The sequence below is a fragment of the Neophocaena asiaeorientalis genome, unplaced genomic scaffold, assembly GCF_003031525.2.
Source record: "Neophocaena asiaeorientalis asiaeorientalis breed wild unplaced genomic scaffold, Neophocaena_asiaeorientalis_V1.1 scaffold75, whole genome shotgun sequence".
NCBI lineage: Eukaryota > Metazoa > Chordata > Mammalia > Artiodactyla > Phocoenidae > Neophocaena > Neophocaena asiaeorientalis.
The window spans coordinates 1,031,626-1,051,055 of NW_020172719.1; the positions used below are offsets into that span (position 1 = coordinate 1,031,626).

The 19,430-nt window shown below is 44.7% G+C and overlaps 2 protein-coding genes across 2 annotated transcripts in view; both read right to left on the bottom strand.

Annotated features, from left to right (window-relative positions):
• The window catches only part of ATG7 (autophagy related 7), a 325,835-nt gene that overhangs the window by 242,728 nt on the left and 63,677 nt on the right, over positions 1 to 19,430 (bottom strand). The gene's annotated exons all lie outside the window — the stretch shown is intronic.
• Positions 1,944 to 4,129, bottom strand: HRH1 (histamine receptor H1). The gene has a single exon (XM_024740186.1). It carries the CDS (start codon positions 4,086 to 4,088, stop codon positions 2,625 to 2,627), a length of 1,464 nt encoding a protein of 487 aa, XP_024595954.1. The 5' UTR covers positions 4,089 to 4,129; the 3' UTR covers positions 1,944 to 2,624.

The following is a 19,430-nucleotide window of genomic DNA, read 5'->3' on the forward strand; positions in this document are numbered from 1 at the left end:
CAAGGTGTTGCAGAGATTAGATTAGATAACAGTGGTAAAGCTCAAAAGGATACGCTCAGTATATTTTGAAACTACTTGAGCCGCACTGGGTGCCGTTCACTCTGCAAGCACCGTAAACACTGTACACACTAAGCCGTGGACCTTGTTTATTATGCTCCGGCAATTTATAGTGACCATTTTTGTTCTTGTCAGATTCGAATCCAAGTCTCCTTGACCCAAAGTCAGGGCTCATAACCACTCCTCTTCACTAGTTGCCTCAACTGTTGATCAACATCAATAACAGGCACTTAGCCATTAGTCTGCGTGGGGTAGTCCTGAAAAAGACTTAAAAGTGCTCCTTGGTCCTGAGGGGTCCTGGGAAGCAACTCTTCCCGGTTTCTGACCTGGAAACAGACCAGCTGCAGGATAACCTAAACCAGGATAAAAGTCTCCTTAACTCCCCCAGTTTTGAGGGAGAAGAGCTTTGGGAGATGCAAAGTAGAGAGTGAAGCTTGTTATAAAAAGTCAGTCCTTTTCTAAAGATGTTTACAAATGTGAATGTGTATGTCCTTACGAAACCAAAGAGAAACCTTGTATCAGATCTTATAACATTTGACATTACATTTCAATACATCTTCTCAGTCTAAGAGACTCAGAAAGGTAGTATTAAATCAATCAAACTTGTAACAGTACAGTTTCAAAGATCATATTTTAGGTAGGTAAAAAATCTCTCATTTTAACAGATCATGCAAACAGGAACATAAGACATAAATTACCAGCTTGTACAGGCACTCCCACTAGCTACATATATTACAGTTTAGTATTGAGTTTTAAAATATAAAACACAACCAGATTTCAACATAAACACCAAGTAAATCTGCGTGTTCCCATGCTTTTGCTAGTTTTGACTTAAGAGGTGTGCCTATAAAAGAACACGATGACTTTTCTTGGACCAACAGCAAAACTCACAGATGAAAATGCACACTGTCCCTTCAAAAGTGTCACCTCTGTGGCCACAAACATCTTCTATGTCAGCTCTTCCTGCTCTCAATATACCCTTTTTGTTTGTTTGTTTGTTTGCGGTACGCGGGCCTCTCACTGTTGTGGCCTCTCCTGCTGCAGAGCACATGCTCCGGACGCGCAGGCTCAGCGGCCATGGCTCACAGGCCCAGCCGCTCCGCGGCATGTGGGATCTTCCCGGGACCGGGGCACGAACCCGTGTCCCCTGCATCGGCAGGCGGACTCTCAACCACTGAGCCACCAGAGAAGCACCCCCCTTTTTATAAAAAATAAGTTTACTTATTTATTTATTTTTGGCTGTGTTGGGTCCTCATTGCTACACGCAGGCTTTCTCTAGTTGCAGTGAGCGGGGCCTACTCTTCGTTGCAGTGCGCGGACTTCTCATTACGCTGGCTTCTCTCGTTGCAGAGCACAGGCTCTAGGCGTGCAGGCTTCAGTAGTTGTGGCGCACAGGCTTAGTTGCTCCGCAGCATGTGGGATCTTCCCCGACCAGGGCTCGAACCCATGTCCCCTGTGTTGGCAGGCGGATTCTTAACCACTGTGCCACCAGGGAAGCCCTCAATATACTCTTGAGAATTGCCACCACTCTCAGGAATTGCATGTGTGTGTGGTGTGTGTGTGTGTGTGTGTGTGTGTGTGTGCGTGCGTGCTGAATAGAACAAATTGTTGCCTTTAGTAGAAAATGTGTTACGATGAGCTGAAACCACAGGATGTTCACTCTAGCTCTCCTATAACTAGCTGTGTGATCTCAGCCACCTTATTTCATCTTGCTGCACTTCAGTCTGCTTCTCTAGTAACACCACCCTCCCGTTGTGGGGTGTCATGGGGCTTAAATGACATCAACCTGGCACAGCCCTCAAGAAATATGGCTTTCTTCTCCCCACACTCCCCTTTTTGCTTTTTAATGAACAACCATTTAAAAAATATTCTTTTCTCTTTGAGGGCAGCATTCAGTCTTTTTTTTATAGCAAAAAGGAATTTGGGTTTGAAAATGATGGATGTGCAGACCGCACAATTTCCTATCAACTCTAAGATGTGCGTGAGTGAGAAATAATGAGGCAGAATTTCCAGGGTGGTTCAAACACTGGGTCTGGAGAAGGCTGTAAAAGAGGCTCAGAGGAGAGGTGTTCTGAGAAGTAGCAGTCACAGGGGAATAGCTGTCCTGCCTCTCAAGGTGACCCCTGGCAGCGGACAGCATCTGTCTGTGTGTATCAATATAAGGTCTCTGCACAGTCGTATAGCTCCATTCCAGGAAGGCTCCAGAGTTCTGCCTACTTCTCTACTGGAAACTCTACCCACCTGTCCCTTTGGTTGCCCATTAATTCGAGTCTGAAAGCTTGAATTACAATGTGAGTCTGAGGCGCCCACACTTCCCGAGGCGCAGGAGAGCCCAACCAGACCGGATTCTCTTGGAAGTATTCTGCTCTCAGGGTACAGTCTCTCTGCTGACCACCGCCATCTGCTCTTCTTCCAACGGTGCCTATGATCTTTCCAAACTACCCAGCCCCTAAGGCTGTTCTTTTGGCTCCAGAAAGCCCAGGTGTCTGGCAACGCACAGGCTTCCTCCTCTATTTCCTTCAGGGACGTCGTAAGCATCACTTAGTTGCATGCCCTTGTAGCCTCCCTTAGGAGCGAATGTGCAGGATTTTCTTGAACGTCTTCTTGAAGTTCTCGTTGCACAAGGGGTAGATGAGGGGGTTCAACGTGGAGTTGATGTAGCCCAGCCAGATGGTGAACATGTGCACATGTTGGTTACAGCAGCTCTCGCAGAAGGCAATGACCATGAAGAAGATGAAGTAAGGAATCCAGCAAACGATGAAGGCCACCATGATAAAACCCAATTGTTTGGCGGCCTTCCGTTCTCGGTGCGTGTGCAACACAGACACGTACTGTCTTGAATGTGAGCAAAGCCTCTTCCAGGTGAACTTGATATAATCCAGGCCTGTGCTAGACTCACTTTTCGATTTGGCTTCCCCTCGTGCCAACTCTGGGGGGGTGTCTGAGTCTGTCCGGGAGAAGAACTGGCTGTCACCTAGGATCTGATCCTCTAGTATCTCCTTGGCCCCATGCGTGTTCAGGCCCTGCTCGCCCATCTCGAGCTGGCTCTGGCTCTGGCTGATGGCTACGCATTCCCGGCCACTCCCGTCTGCCTCCATCTGTGTCTGCACAATGTTAATTGGGGAGCAATGGAATTTGTCCGGTCCTCCATCCTTCTCTTGGCTGAAGACACCTGGAGACTTTATCTCCTTTGGGTCTTGGGATGCTGGCTTCGAGACAGGTCCACCACCGGCATCTTTCGGCTTCCTTTTCAGAACTTCCCAGGGAGACTCCTTCCCTGGTTTCTTAGCGCCCACCCTGAGGTTCTCTGGCTTCAGCTTATCTTCAGAGAAGGACGGGAGGGATCCGTCGATGAGCTCCCGCCGCTGACGGTGCTGCTGTACAGCCTTGTAGATCTTAGCGTAGAACCACAGCATGAGCGAGGTGGGCAGGTAGAAGTTGATGATGGCAGTCATGACCTTGAACCAGGTGACATCGTAGAAGTCGGTCTCGCACCTGTCCTCCCGGTGCCCTGAGGTCTTCGACACGAAGCGATGCCAGCCCAGAATGGGAATAACCCACAGGAAGGAGAGAAACCAGGCTGCCAAGATGGTGGCCGACGCTCGGGTCTTGGTGCGATGCCTCAGGTACCTGAGGGGCTGCTGCACAGAGCGGTAGCGATCAACGCACAAGATGAAGATGCTGAAAATGGACGCTGTGCTGGCCACATAGTCCATGGAAAGCCAAAAGAGGCAGAGAGGGCGTCCCAGGGACCACCTGGACGTGAGGAGGTAGAGGATGTTCACGGGCATGACGATGGCCCCCACAATCAGATCGGCCACCGAGAGGCTGACAATGTACAGGTTTCCCACCGTGTGTAGCTTCCGCTCGCTGTGCACAGCATACAGGACCAGCAGGTTGAGTCCCACTGTGACCAAGGAGATGGCGCTCAGGACCACCACCAGGGGCATCATTTGGGGGTTGGGTGTGGTGGTCTTGTTCCCCTCACACATCTCGTCTTCCAAGACGCTGGAGGAATTGGGAAGGGTCATTGGCACAAGAGTAGCCTCCAGCTATGGCTGACTCCCTGGGAGGAAAGACACAAGGATTCAGGTCAGAGCCCCGGTGATCAGCAGAGTCACTCAGTGCTATCACAGTGATCAAGCTAGGGTTGTATACTGTCGGGGCTGATAGACACTGCTGGTTACCTACAGCCTATATCTCCTGCTTCTTTAGCCATTCCTTCCTCCCTTCCTTCACTTGATGACTATTTACTGCATTCCTGGGCATTGTTCTAGGTACTGGGAATAGAGCAGTGAACAAAACAAAAACCTCTGTCCTCAAGGAGCTCACATTCTAGTGAGGGGAGGGGTGAGCAAAAACAAGGGGAGGTTTGTACAAGTCCATGTTGCACACGTCCTGGGAGATGGGCTGCATCATGCCTGGTCTCAGCTGCATATGCCCCCTCGTTCCTCTTTGCCAGTGGCTGGTCTACGAGTGGGTTTGAAACACAACTCCTAGAAGCCAAGGAAGTAGATGGGGAAGTCTCATGGCAGAGATGCGGTTCTGGAAAGTTCTTCCTCACTGACAAATGAGCAAAACAAGTAAAAGGGTGTTTCCCACTTGCCCTCTTCTTTGTGACAGGAAGTGATGCACGGGGCTATGACAGTCATCTTGGGGCCATCAGGGAAGCAGCACTGAGACGCCAGCCCAGAGACCTGTTATTACTGAGCTGCTGAACTGACCCTGGAATCATCTTCCTTAAGGCTGGTTATTATCGGAAATAATTAAATATCTTTTTTGCTTAAGTCACTGTTGTGGGAGTTTTTACTTGCATCTAAAAGCACTCCTAACCAATACAGAAGAGGCTACCAGGACACACAAAGCATGAAATAAATCTAGAAAGTCTCCTTAGATGAATGGTTCTCAAATGGGAAGAGGCTTATGTTATTTGAGAAAGCATATTCATTATTTCACTTTTATATTTGAAATCTTTTTTCATTACATAAAATATGCAAAGTCATATGTAACAAAACCTTTGCTAGTAGGACTATACTGAAAACAGACTGGATCCTGCTATAGGTGACCCTCAATTGGGGAGGGAGGTAGAAGTAGGTATTAAAACTTCCAGAAGGCATTGTTAGATTTTTATATTAATCAAAAAGTGGTATGAGTTTAAAGAAAACTGAGAAATACTCTAGCGAAAACATTATTTTTACATTAGGACAAAGCCAGATAAATTCTTGAGTAGAAGGCCAAATTCTTATGATTTTTTAAAGATAAAAAGCAAGACCCCAGGGCTTCCCTGGTGGCGCAGTGGTTGAGAGTCCACCTGCCAATGCAGGGGACACGGGTTCGTAGAACCATCAACAAAATGAAAAGACAACCTACTGAATGGGAGAAAATATTTGCAAATGATATGACTGATAAGGGGTTAATATCCAATATATATAATTAGCTCATACAACTCAACATCAAAAAAACAAAGAGGGCTTTCCTGGTGGCTCAGTGGTTAAGAATCCACCTGCCAATGCAGGGGACACGGGTTCGAGCCCAGGTCCAGGAAGATCCCACATGCCGTGGAGCAACTAAGCCTGTGCGCCACAACTACTGAGCCCGCACGCCTAGAGCCCATGCTCTGCAACAAGAGAAGCCACCGCAATGAGAAGCCCGTGCACCGCACCGAAGAGTAGCCCCTGCTCGCCACAGCTAGAGAAAGCCTGTGTGCAGCGACGAAGACCCAAGGCAGTCAAAAATAAATAAATAAATTTTAAAAACGAAGAATCTGATTAAAAAATGGGTAGAAGACCTGAATAGACATTTCCAAAGAGGACATGCAGCTGGCCAACATGCACATGAAAAGATGCTCAACATCACTAATCATCAGTGAAATGCAAGTCAAAACCACAATGAGAGATCACTTCACACCTATCAGAATGGTTACCATCAAAAAAAAAAACCCCACAAATAACAAATGTTGGTGAGGATGTGGAGAAACGGGAACCCTTGTACACTGTTGGTGGGAATGTAAATTGGTGCAACCATTATGGAGAACAGTACAGAGGTTCCTTAAAAAACTAAAAATAGAGCTACCATATGATCCAGCAATTCCACACCTGGGTATGTATCTGAAAAAGACAAAAACACTGACTCAAAAAGAAAAATGTACCCCAATGTTCATAGCAGCATTATTTACAATTGCCAATTACGCTTAGTGAAGTAAGTCAGACAGAGAAAGACAAATACTGTATGATATCACTTATATGTGGAATCTAGAAAATAAAACAAACTAGTGAATATAATTTTAAAAATGAAGATTCACGGATAGAGAGAACTAGTGGTTACCAGTGAGGAGGGGGAAGGGGGAAGAGACAAAATAGGGGTAGGAGATTAAGAGGTACAAACTACTGTGTATAAAATAAATAAGCTACAAGGATATATTGTACAACACAGGGAATATAGCCAATATTTTATAATAACTATAAATAACCTATAAAAATATTGAATCACTATGTTGTATGCCTGTGACTTTTACCCATAACAAATATAATATACTTCAACTAAAAAAGAAAAAAAGCAAGACCCCAAGGCATTTGATCCTTGTGGAAGGAACCCTTTAAGTTACTCTGTTGGAAAAGCACCACATGGATAGCACGGATTTTGCTCCAGCTCCATCACTAATTGTCTGAGTGATCTCTCAGCCTGCATCTTCTCCCGTGGCATACGTGAGAGGCGGGGAGGTGATCACTAAGACTTCCAGGTCTCCGTTTCAGAGGCTCGCGTTAGGTGTTTTTCCAAGCTCTGCGCGGCCACAGCCAGGGTAGCCATCCGACTCCTCCTAGTGTGCCTCCTCTGACTGCTTCAGCAGCATCACCTTCTCTTCCTGTGACACGGTCCTACCCTCTGCTCCCATCACTTCCTGCTGTCAGCCTCAGGGGTCTCACCCACTCACCCGACTCCACCCCAGCCATTACCTCTGTCAGGACAACGCCTGAATCTGTAGCTTCAGCCTGTACCTTTCTCCACTCCTAAAGCCAACACCCAATAATACCTTACAGCTTCCCCTTCAGCCCTGCCCAAGTCCGATTGCTTGGAACTGTCCACAGTCACCTCGGGAAGGAGGAAAGAAGGCTAGGGCCATATGGTCTCAGGGATTTTTATTTTTTATTTTGGTTGCGAGGAAGCAGGAAGCACTTCCCGAAAATGCTCCCAGCTCGGCATTCCCCAGGTAGCTCTCACCTCCCACTTCCACAGGAGTGTCTGATTTCTCTCTTTCCTCATCACCTTGGGGAAATTCCTCTCTTTTCTTATTTCTCTTTTTTTCCTCTTTGCCTCATACACACAGAGGAAAACAAATAATTTTTTTCATTGTACATATATACTATTTATCATTCCACAATTCTATATGACAGAAAATGATTTGTTTTTATATAAACATCTATGTATTTTTTTCCTTTTTGATTAAAAACAAGTTTTCTTGATTGAACTGAGATCACTGAAATGAAAATTAGTGTGAAATTAATTGTTTAGGGGTGAAGTCTAGTGCTGTCTGTAACTTACTTGAAATTAATCAAAAAGTAAGTTGGATGGATGATTGGTTAGAAAAATGGATAAATGAATACATATATGATAAAGCAAAAAGAGCAAAATGTTAATTTATGACCTGGGTGGTAGATATATGGGTGTTCACTATACAATGCTTCTAATTTTCTATGTCATTGATACTTTTCATAATACAATGTGGGAGAATATATAATAGGTAAACAACAAGGTCCTACTGTATAGCACAGGGAACGATATTCACTATCCTATAATAAACGATAATGGAAAAGAATATGTATTTATATGTATAACTGGATCACTTTGCCATACACTAGAAACTAACAAAACATTATAAATCAACTATACTTCAATTTATAAAAAGGTAAAATGGGACTTCCCTGGTGGCGCGGTGGTTGAGAGTCCGCCGGCCGATGCAGGGGACACGGGCTCGTGCCCCGGTCCGGGAAGATCCCAAATGCCGCGGAGCGGCGGGGCCCGGGAGCCAGGGCCGTGGAGCCGGCGCGTCCGGAGCCGGGGCTCCACAGCGGGAGAGGCCACAACGGTGAGAGGCCCGCACAGCGCAAAAAAAAAAAAAAAAAAAAGTAAAATGTTGGAGAAAATTAATACAGCATAAGTTTATCTTCCTCACTTAACTATCACTATAAACTCCCAATCTTTATCACATTTTCTCCTTCATAGCTTCGGCATGTTATTTTGCATAAAGCTAAAAGCAGGAAAAAGATCAAGAAATATTTGTTAAGTGAATTAATAAGTGAGTGAGAGGCAGACTGCTCTGAAATATCTCAGCTCAGAACTTATTCATTCAACAGATATTTACTGGTGAAAGGTTCCTTTTCAGCTCAGTGATCTGTTTTAGGAGCAAGAACACCCACTTTTGTTCTCTGAAACCACGCAATTCAGAAGAAAGATTCCTAGAAAGGCAAGTGCAGCACCCACGTTGCTAGAGCAGCATGTGGAACTGCTGCTGGGGGCCTGGCGGGTCCCACTGGGAGGGAGGCCAAGAGGGCAGCAGGGGCGGCCACATCTGCATCTCCTGCGTGTCCCACTCAGGACCCGCTGCATAATTTGCGGGGCCCAGTGCAAAATGACAAACTAAAAAATTATTAATCATTTCAAGATGGAGGCAGCAGAACATTGAACCAAGCGCGGGGCCCTCCTGAGTGCAGGACCTGTGTGACTGCCATTCTGATCTCTCTTCTCTCACCCAGACACTGCAAAGGCTCCACTCAGTGACACAGCTAATGTAAGGTGCTTTCCTCTCCCTTGGGGATCTGCATTCCTTGGAACGATCCGTGAACAGTTTTCCCTCTCTAAATGCCAGAGGGATGCCAGGCACTCCAGCAGAGGGTGGAAGGTATCTGAGGACACAGGTTCTCATTTCACCCCATGCTGCACAGCATGTCACACTCCCCTTGGGCTGCCCAGAGCCCATCGGGCTCTGAGGTGTCCTCTCTGGGGTCAAGGTCAAGCCTACAGAGAGGATGTGCCCTGGGGAGAGAGAACTGAACCTAAGGAGGTACTTGGGACAGGGCATTTTGAGAAGAAAGAACCAGGGCACCAAGGGGTCTTTCTAGTACCATGTCCCTCAAGGAGCGGGCCCTGGAAGAGAGAGTTCTCAGCCGGCTCTGCCACTCGATGGGTTGTGTGGAGCCTAGGAAAACAGCCAGATCTCCAATTTCCTCACCTGTAAAGTAGGGAAAATTGTAACACCTCCCTCCCAGGGCTGTCGGCAGCCTCAGTTGAGACAATGGGGTGGGAGAGCTCTGCTAACACCCCGTGATGACAACTTGGTGACAAGCAGAAATGAATCCTTTCTCTCTAAGAGGCTCACGTACACAAGCAAGCCATCATTTTTGAGTTAAGGCAGTGGCTCCATTCTAAAACCAGGGGACTTCCCTAGTGGTCCAGTGGTTAAGACTCCGAGCTCCCAATACAGGTGGCCCGGGTTCGAGCCCTGGTCAGGGAACTAGATCCTGCATGCCGCAACTAAGAGACTGCACACCGCAACTAAAGATCCCACATGTTGCAACGAAGATCCTGCGTGCCTCAACTAAGACCCGGTGCAGCCAAAAAAAAAAAAAAAGACCATGCTTATTAAAAAAAAAAAGAAAAAATTAGCTGCAGTGGAATTTTTACTAGAGTGATTAGAAGTCTAATCCAATCAGGTCCATGTGCCAGCAAATAAACAAAGGTAGCCAACAGTCCATCCACAGCCTGGGAGTGATGCCTATGGCAGCTAAGATGGTGAGTCAAGCCCTGGGCTTTTCAGATATCGGTTATCAAGTGCCCACCACAAGCCCATAGGGAGGTCTTCTGATGATCCCAAGGTACAGAGGAGGAAATGGTGAGCTCAGGCTCAGAGGGGTGAAGCAACTTACTCAAGGTCACACAGCTAGAAGTGGTTGGTGAAGCCAAGATTCAAAACTAGGTCTAACTCAGAATTTTTCAACCTTCGTTCTACTGACATTTTGAGCTGGATAATTCTTTGTTGTGAAGGGGTGTCCTGTGCATGGTTGGATGTTTAGCAGCATCCCTGGCTTCTACTCAATAGATGCCAGTAGCACCCTCCCCCGATTCCCAGACATGACAACCAAAAATATCTCTAGACATTTCCAGATATCCACTGGGAAGCAAAATGATACGTAGTTGAGAATCACCGATCTAACTGAAGAATATGCCAAAGAAAACAGCTTTCAGCTCAAAGTAAGGAAGGAGTTTCTAAAAATAGGTGTTATCTAACAGTGCAATGAATTGCCTTGAGAGATACGAAGCACCCCATCACGGGAGGTATCCAAGAAGAGGTGGCTCTGGCTCCAAATCAGAAATACTCCTGCTTTCTCAGTGGTAATTGTTGGTTTTAGATAAAAGGGGTCGACAGGGGCTTCCCTGGTGGCGCAGTGGTTGGGAGTCCGCCTGCCGATGCAGGGGACGTGGGTTCGTGCCCCGGTCCGGGAGGATCCCACATGCCGCAGAGTGGCTGGGCCCGTGAGCCATGGCCGCTGAGCCTGCGCGTCCGGAGCCTGTGCTCCGCAACGGGAGAGGCCACAACAGTGAGAGGCCCGCGTACCGCAAAAAAAAAAAAAAAAAAAAAGGGGGTCGACGGGCAGGAATTTCTGCTGACAGCCAGGAAGGGGAGGCAAGAGGAACTGGAGGATTTGGAGAGATACTACCAGGAAACGAGGCTCCCGGTGGCCTCACCCTCTCCACTTTCCTCCTCATTTCAGCAATGCTGGTCCACAGAAGGCTTGGAGCTCATTTGGGTAGTAGAATGGTGCAGCAGTTAAGAAGCCAGGCTTCGTAACTCAGCAAACCTCTGCTCTCATCCTGCTTCTGCCCTAATTAGCTGGGCAAGATATTTCACTTCCAGAAGCTTCAGTACTCCTCACCTCTAAAATGGGGATAAACACCTAGTACAGAGCCTGACATATAAGAAGTGCTCATTTAAAAGCGGCTGTTGTGTTTTCCATTTCTTGGTGAGTGACACACCGACCCCACAGCCAGCCCTGCTGAGCTCAGAAGAATCATCCTTGACCTTTCCCTGTTTTTCACTGTGGCAGAAAATGCTAACAGTTTCCCAATATCAGTGCTCTTCTATTTAGAAATAGACTTATGTTATTTAACTGAAAACATGGCTGCCTGGAATAGAGACTACATTTCCCAGGCCCCTTTGTGGCTGGGTATGACCATGTGACTAAGTTCCAATGAAATGGAAATGAAAACGTAGTTTGCAACTTCCAGAAAGCAACCCTAAAGGGAAGATGTGTTCTTTTCTTTGGCTCTTTATCCTTCCAGCTGGCTGGAATGTTGACAGGATGAATAGAGCTTAAGCAGCCATCTTGGGACCATGAGGAAGAGGCTGAAAATGAGGAAGGTGAAGCAGTAATGTGGAAGGAGTTGAGGTCCCTGATGATCATGGAGCTGCCATACCAGCTAGAACCACATCTGGATTAGCTTGGCTTTTCTATCATGCACACCCAAACCGAATCCTAACTGATACACTGCCCCTGACTTCAAGGAATTTGTTAATTAGGATGAGAATAAAGGCAAAGGATAAACAAACAGCATCAGAAAAATTAAATTAAAAATTCTACAATGCAACTGGGGCAAGTGTGATAACTGAGGTAAGATCAAAGCAGGTGGCAGGACAGGGGAGGGAGGAACAGCCTCTCCCAAGGTACAGTGGGAATGTCAAGAAGGACATCACAGAATGGGTGATGTGTGACTGGGCTTTGAAGGATGAGTAGAAGTTTGCAGGGAGGAAGAAAGAGGAATGTAAGGGTGAGTAACAGAAAGAATAAATGTACAGAGCTGAGTTTGAGGAGCTGGGAGGGAATCGCTGGAAGTGACTGGAGCACAGAATGAGGAGTCTGGAGACGCAGGTTGGGGCCTAGGTATAAGGATTCACTTTTACCCTCTTTACCTTTGCCTGTGCTGTTTCCCCTGCCTGGAGCGCCCTCTTGCCTCGAAGCTCTTAGCTGCTCCTCTTTCTGTGTTCCACAACAGTTCTAACACTCCCCTTTACATCAGCCATCTTATCGTTCTTTCTTTACTTGGTTCTCTCCAACTACAAGGGGGTACCTCTAGGACAGGGAGTGTGCCCACTGTTTCTGAAGGTCAACACCCAGGGCCATAAAGGAGACACGCCCTACTTGATGGTAGGGGCCACACCTGCCATTCTCCTGTGCTGGCACACGACAGATGCTCAAAAGAAGTTTACTGGATGAGCTCTGAAAAAAAGACGCACATGGATAAAGCACAGCAGAAGACACAGGAAGTAGGACCTAAATGCAGAAGGTGTGGGCATATTTTTCACAGGGATCTTTAAACCAACAGAAATTTGAGATAAGATTTGTCCTATTGATGAGTATTAATACCTTCCAGCAAACTTTCCTACGTTTTCTCGGAAACCTCTGGAAATTTCTTTCATGTTAATCCAAAACATGAATAAATAGCTATGCACAAAAATGCTTACTGCAACATTATTCATGGTAGGAAATAAAACGAAATAATCTAACATTTGGGAACTACACATATTATGGGACAGCTACAGTCATCGATAATCACATTTATGGGGCACCAGTAATGATATGGGAAAATGATTATGATGAAATTAAATTTACAACAGACATTGTTTGTACAGGATGATGTCAACTCTATTAACAGGCTTAGAGAGAGAGTGAGTCTCTGCTATGTTAACAGTGGTTTCCTCCGGGTAGTAAATGATATTTATCATCTTTGGTATTTTCCAAGATTTCAACAACGAAGACATCTTAGTTTTATAAGAGGGAGAATAAGAACTAACTGCACTCCTTTTAGAAAACAAAATAAAATAGATTTATTCCATTGGGAAAAAAAATTTTTAATGTCTTCCACATCCTTAGAACATCTTCTATTTTCTTTAGTAAAAAGTGAGAGTTTGGGATTCCTTTCTGGATACATTCTAAACTGCCTCACCCATCACTCCGCATTCCAACTGCTCTGCCCTCTGCCCCACTTGCGTTGGATGGTTATTGTGGTCAGGTAAGCCAGAACATTAAATTCTTTGCTCTAATTCTAAGAAAGAGATGCCATGCACGAGGGGGCCCCAAGGACTGCATATTCTCATCGAGTCTGTCCCGGATATCATTTCCATAAAACACCCAGGTTTATCAATGCCACTGGCAGTGGTGCAGAGAGCTGAATGCAAACAGCAAAATTCCGCTAGGAGCCCAGGGCTGCGGGAATGTGGCTGACTCGGAATCTAGGGCAATGCTGGGCCCACAGTTTGCTTCTGCGTAAGACTCAAGAGGCAGATGACCTTGTGGGCAGGCAGTGGCCCTGAAGATTTTTCAGGGGTGGGTGGAGGTACATATTCAAATGTCTACAGAGTCAGGCAGGAAAAGTTAATAAGAACAGAGGACTGTGTGTGGAGCACGACAGAGAGATGGGGACTGGGGCAGCCAGGAGAGGATATGCTTTGTCTAAAGAGGACAGCTGCCACTCAGATGCCACCAACCTCAGCAGGCCCAGATCTCCCTAATTCTAAAATGAAGCCTAAAAACTGGATTTTTGCATGAAATCTTTTAGTTTTTAATGTTGTCAATTAGTCAGTTGTTTCATTTGTTTTCTTGGACACTTAAACACAGGTGAAGCAAAAACACATTTGGGGGATCTGACCTGTGAGCCCTGAACTGGAAGTGTGAATCTAGTTCACAGGGGATCCAGGGTGCTGAATATGAGATAATGACCCTGGAGAGACACCTTTGGGGTATTTGCCCAGCTCATACCAAGCCTCCTCTCTGAGAACCGCCACCCACCTTAGGGATGGGCCCTGGCAGCCAAAGTCACATCATGTAAACTCGACACCTAGGCACACGTGACGGGACCAAAAAAAAATTGTCTTCTGATCCCAAATGGGCCAATCAGTCCAATTCTTCCTCCAGAAAACTGGAATCAGAGTTGTGCAGTCAAGAGAGTCTATTGGTCTCGTGAACAGAAGTGACAGGGAAGTGAGGGCCGAGGCTGCCGCTGGGGGGCAGTGTTGCTCACCTCCAGGCAGAAGGAGAGGAGGTGACAGAAGGCAGCAGGCAAATGCAATAATGCACGTGCTGGAATAGCTGATATCTCCGTGCACAAAGATGAACTTAGACCTTTCCCTCACACCATACACAAAGATTAACCCAATACAGACCAAAGTCCTAAATGTAAGAGCCAAACCTCTTAAAAATTTTAGAAGAAAGAAAACAAAATCTTTATGACCTTGAGTTAGCCAAAGATTTCTTAGACACAACACCAAAGGCACAACCAATAAAGGAAAAAAACTGCTAAATTGGACTTCATCACAACTAAAAAATTCCCTAAGAAACTGCAAAGCTACAGAATGGGAGAAAATGTTTGTATATCATATATTTGATAGATCATATATCTGACGTATCCAGAGTATATAAAGAACTCTTATGACTCAATAATAAGAAGACAAATAACCCAATGTAAAAGTGGGAAAAGGATTTGAATAGATATTTCACCAAAGAAGATATAGGAATGGCTCACAAGCCCATGAAAAGATGTTCAACATCGTTAGTCATTAGGAAAATGCAAATCGAAACCACAATGAGACACCACGGCACACCCACCAGGATGACTATAATTTCAAAAGACAGACAGTAACAAATACTGATGAGGATGTAGAGAAATTAGAAGCCTCATATACTATTGCTGGGAATGTAAAATGGACCAGCCACTGTGGAAAGTCTGGCAGTTCCTTAACAGCTAAACATGGTTACCAGATGGTTCTGCGATTCCGTATCTAGACATATGCCCAAGAGACCTGAAGATATATGTCCATGTATTTGTGTGTGAATATGTCTAGCTCTATTCATAACAGCCAAAAAGTGAAAACAACCTAAATGTCTATCAACTGGTGAGTGGATAATCAAAATATGATATATCCATATATTATTTGTCAATAAAAGGAACAAAGTACTAATCCATGCTATAATACAGATGAACTGCAAAAACATCATGCTAAATGAAAGAATCCAGACACAAAAGGTCACATATTGTAGGATTCCATTTATATGAAATGTCCAGAATAGCAAATCCATAGAGATAAAAAGTGGATTAGCGGTTGCCTAGGGTTTATTATTAGTGGTTGACTAGGGATGGGAATGGAAGGAGTCTTTGGAAGTGTTGACAACGTTCTAAAATTGGATTGCGATGATGACTGTATAACTCTGTACGTCTGCTAAAAATAATTGAATTGTACAATTCACTTAGAATGGGTGAACTTCATGGCATGTAAATTATACCTCAATAAAGTTGTTCAAAAAGAAATTCAGTGGTCCAGGAAAGAAGCTGCCTGGGTTTCCGGATCTGTCTGTTTTAAAAATCTATTTTGGTGCACTACTGTTGCACCCCAAAATACCTACCACAGGACTTTTTTTTTTTTTTTTAAGGAAATAAAGACTTGTTAGACAAAGAAGGATGCAACTAAAGGTGGGTCCTAAAGAACCACTATAGTTGGGCCACAGTTTTGACTCTGAGTTTCCCAGGAGCCAGAGCAAAGAGGAAAACGGGATCAATGACAAGATTCTAGTGTCATTTAAATGAAAGCAAACTAGTTGCTTAGCAGAAGGACAACTTTAGCTGGTACTAAGTTTTAGACAAAATGTACCTCATGGTTGGTTATAAAGGAAGCAGAGTGAAATGCTACACATAACTTCTTAGTTAATCATCAGAAGTGGAAACACAGAAATGATTTAGCTACATCATCCCTTTCTTCGTGTACCTCTACGGTGTTCTCTCCTTGTATAATTTGGTTCAAGAGTTTTGGAAGGTTGGACTTGTTGGATTGTTTGCCTGCCCTTTCCGTCCCCCACCCCTGGTGTGACAAGCTGGGATTTTTTTAGTTAGGTAAAGGAAAGGGAAGCTGAAGGTTAATCATCACTAAATGGCCAAGAAAAGAAGTATAAAAGGTCCAGCTCCATTATTTCTTATCCTCTGGCCTAGAAAAGCAATGGAGAAACAGAAAAGTAATATTTCAAAGACTTTCTACATACCTGCACTGGGCTGGGAGGTCTTCCTTATTTAATCCTCACAGTGCTGGTAACCTCATAAGAAAGGAATCATTCTTGCCCCCATTTTAGAGATGTGCAAACAGAGACTTCGGCAGTTTACTGGTTGACCTGCACTAAGCTCCAAGGGCGACTGAAGAGCAAGTTTCATTTAAAGGCCCAAGTGATACCCACCTGCTAAGACATTTGAATGAGCTGCAGAAACCTCCCTCCCCACCCTCACTAACCCTCCTTTTCACTACAGTGAGAAAGAGAGGAAAGTGAAAAAATGTTTTAAATAATGATTTCATGGAACTGGAAATATGAACATCCGTGCTGACGTCAGTCAAGGACGCGGCAAACACCGTACCAGGCCCAGCACGTGCACATGTATCATTTCAGGACATGAAAAATGTTTTCTTTCTGTTCCAAATCCCTGGAGATTAAGCTGCGAGAAAGCCTTTTCAAAGACCAAAGTTATCCAGACTGTCCTCTTCTTAAGAAAAAAAATTTAAGATACTGAAGTAAATAAAAGAGCTAGCAGAAGAGAAAGGAGAGGCAGATGCAGTGTTTACAAGCGAGAGCTCCCAGGTGATCAGGACTTTCTTTAATGTCTCTTCCTCCTTCAATCAGGTGACCAGGTGCCTGGCTGTGCAGGGGCCACCCCAACCCCACACCAGGGCTCTTCAGCGCCACCAGCTGGTCAAGCCCTCCCACTGGTTCGAGGGCCAGACTTGTCAGTGACAGGTATGTACTGGGGCACAGGTGTGTGTGTGTGAAACAGTCTGGCTGCTGGTTCCATCCTGCCATTCATTCATTCACTCATCCATCCATCCATCTATCTATCCACCCATTCTCCCTTCCTTCCATCCATCCATCTATCCATCTGCCCAAAAAGTCTTTACGTATCAAGGGATCAGGTACAAATGTTATGACAGGTGAAGGATAAACACAATCCCTGTCCTCATGGAGCTTACAGCCTATACCAGTGGTTCTCAACCTTGGCCTGGAGAGCTTTTAAAACATACCAAGATCCTGGGAAGCTTTTAAAACATACTAAGACATCTGCTTCAAGGAAGATGGGATACAGGTACTTTCCCCTATTCTTCTGCTAAGTACAATCAGAAAACCCTGGACATCATATTTAAAATAAACATACGATGACTCTGAAAAATGGAGAGGCAAAGGCACACTAGTTATTCTTTGGATTTCTTTGGAATCCAGGACCCAAAGAATGACACAGCAATGAGTCCCCTGGGTTTTCATTTGGCCAAATACATCTGAGACTTTGAGCTAAAGAAGTTGGCAACTCAAAACACCAGAGGGCACAAACCAAAAAAAAAGCCACAGTAAAAGCCTGCTGTGTCTAGACATAAACACAAGAAAGGTGCAGGCCAGGAAAACAGAAAACTTCTAGACAATAACTGCTCTATTGCAGCCAAACACCACAGAAAACACTGGAGCCCTGTTCCCATCCTCTCCAGCCAAGGCTGAGTGGGGAGCCAAGATTTCTCCCCTTGTCAGGCTATGACAAGGTGACCCCCCCCTCACTGGGGTGGTGTCCCTACAATCCCTAGTAGGGAACCTTCATCCCCATCAGGTGGATACAAGCCCTGCATCCACCTCCACAGTGCAAGTGGAGGCACATCAACCCCTCCCAGCCAGGGAGTTATCCCTGGGGGCCTGGTGGGGAGCCAGAACTCCTCCCCGCCCACTCCACTTATCAGTAATGAAGACCCCCTCCCCCTTCAACTGTCACAGAAGCCAAGTGGGGAACCTGGACTTCTATTCCCACCTGGAAGTAATGAGCCAGTGATGACAGAGACATTCGGATTATCTGACAAATATTTTAAAGTAATCAACATAAAAATACTCAATGTCCAAACGGCAACATGTTTGAAACAAATGAAAAAGTAACAAGTCCCAGCAAAGAAACGGAAGATAAAAAGACGAACCACATGGAAATTTTCGAACTGAAAAATCTAATAACTGAAAAAAAAACAAATCCTCAATGGAAGGGTTCAACATCAGGATGGAGGAAGCTGAGGAAAGAATCAATGAACTAGAAGACAGAACAATAGAAATTACCCAATCTGAACATCAGAAGAAAAAGAGACTGAAGAAAACCAAAGAACAAAACCAAAACAAAAAACCCATAGTCCCAGGGACCTGCGGGACAGTAACACAAGAGCTAACATTCCTGTGATCATAGTCCTGGAAGTTGATGAAAAAGAGGGTGGGGATGAAAAGATACTTGAAGACATAATGGCTGAAAACTTCCTAAATTTGACAAGAGACACAAACCTACAGAATCAAGAAGGTAAATGAACCTCAAACAGGATAACCTCCCAGCCCCCCCCCCCAAAAAACACCCACACCAAAACACATAATAATTAAACTTCTGAAAATTAAAGACAAGGAAAGAAATCTTGAAAGCTGCCAGTGAAAAAACATCTTACCATAATAAGAATGACAGCAGATTTCTCCTCAGAAAGTATGGAGATGGGCAGGAAGTGACACAATGCTTCTCAGATGCTGAAAGAAAAGAACTGTCAACCCAGAGTCTTATACTCAATGAAAATATCCTTAAGGAATAAAGGAAAGTCAATACATTCTCATATGAAGAACCTGTACAGGACTTTTATGCTGAAAACTACAAAATGCTCATGAAAGAAATAAAAGATCTAAATAAATGGAGAGATACACATGCCCACAGCTTAGAAGATTCACAGGAAATAAGTAAGCATAGTAAATAAGTCAGTTCTCCTCAAATTGATATACAGATTTAATGCAATTTCTATCCAGGTCTCAGCAAGATGTCTTACAGAGAAGGACAAGAGTATTCTAAAATCTATATGGAAAGGCAAAGGAACTAGAAATAGCTAAAATAATCTTAAACAAGAAAAATAAAATGGAAGAAATCAGTCTGTGTGATTTCAAGACTTATTATATAGCTACAGTAATCAAGACTGTGGTATCAGTGGAGAATAATGGAACAGGATAGAGAACCAAGAAACAGACTCACACAAATATGCCCAAGAGATTTTTGACAAAGATGCAAAATCAATTTAACTGAGGAAAGGGTATTTTCAACAAATGGTGCTGGAGCAATTGGACATCCATAGGAAAAAACTGAAATCTCATACTTCATTTAAAAAATGCACTCAAAATAGTTCACAGGCATAAAGGTAAAACATAAAACGTTTAGAAAAACACATTAGACAAAATCTTCAGGGTCCAGGCCAAGGCAAAGAGTTCTTATATCTGACACCAAAAGCATGAACCATAAAAAGAAAAACT

Coding starts and splice junctions, on each gene's coding strand:
- HRH1 (XM_024740186.1), bottom strand. CDS start 4,088: ATGACCCTTCCCAATTCCTCCAGCGTCTTGGAAGACGAGATGTGTGAG.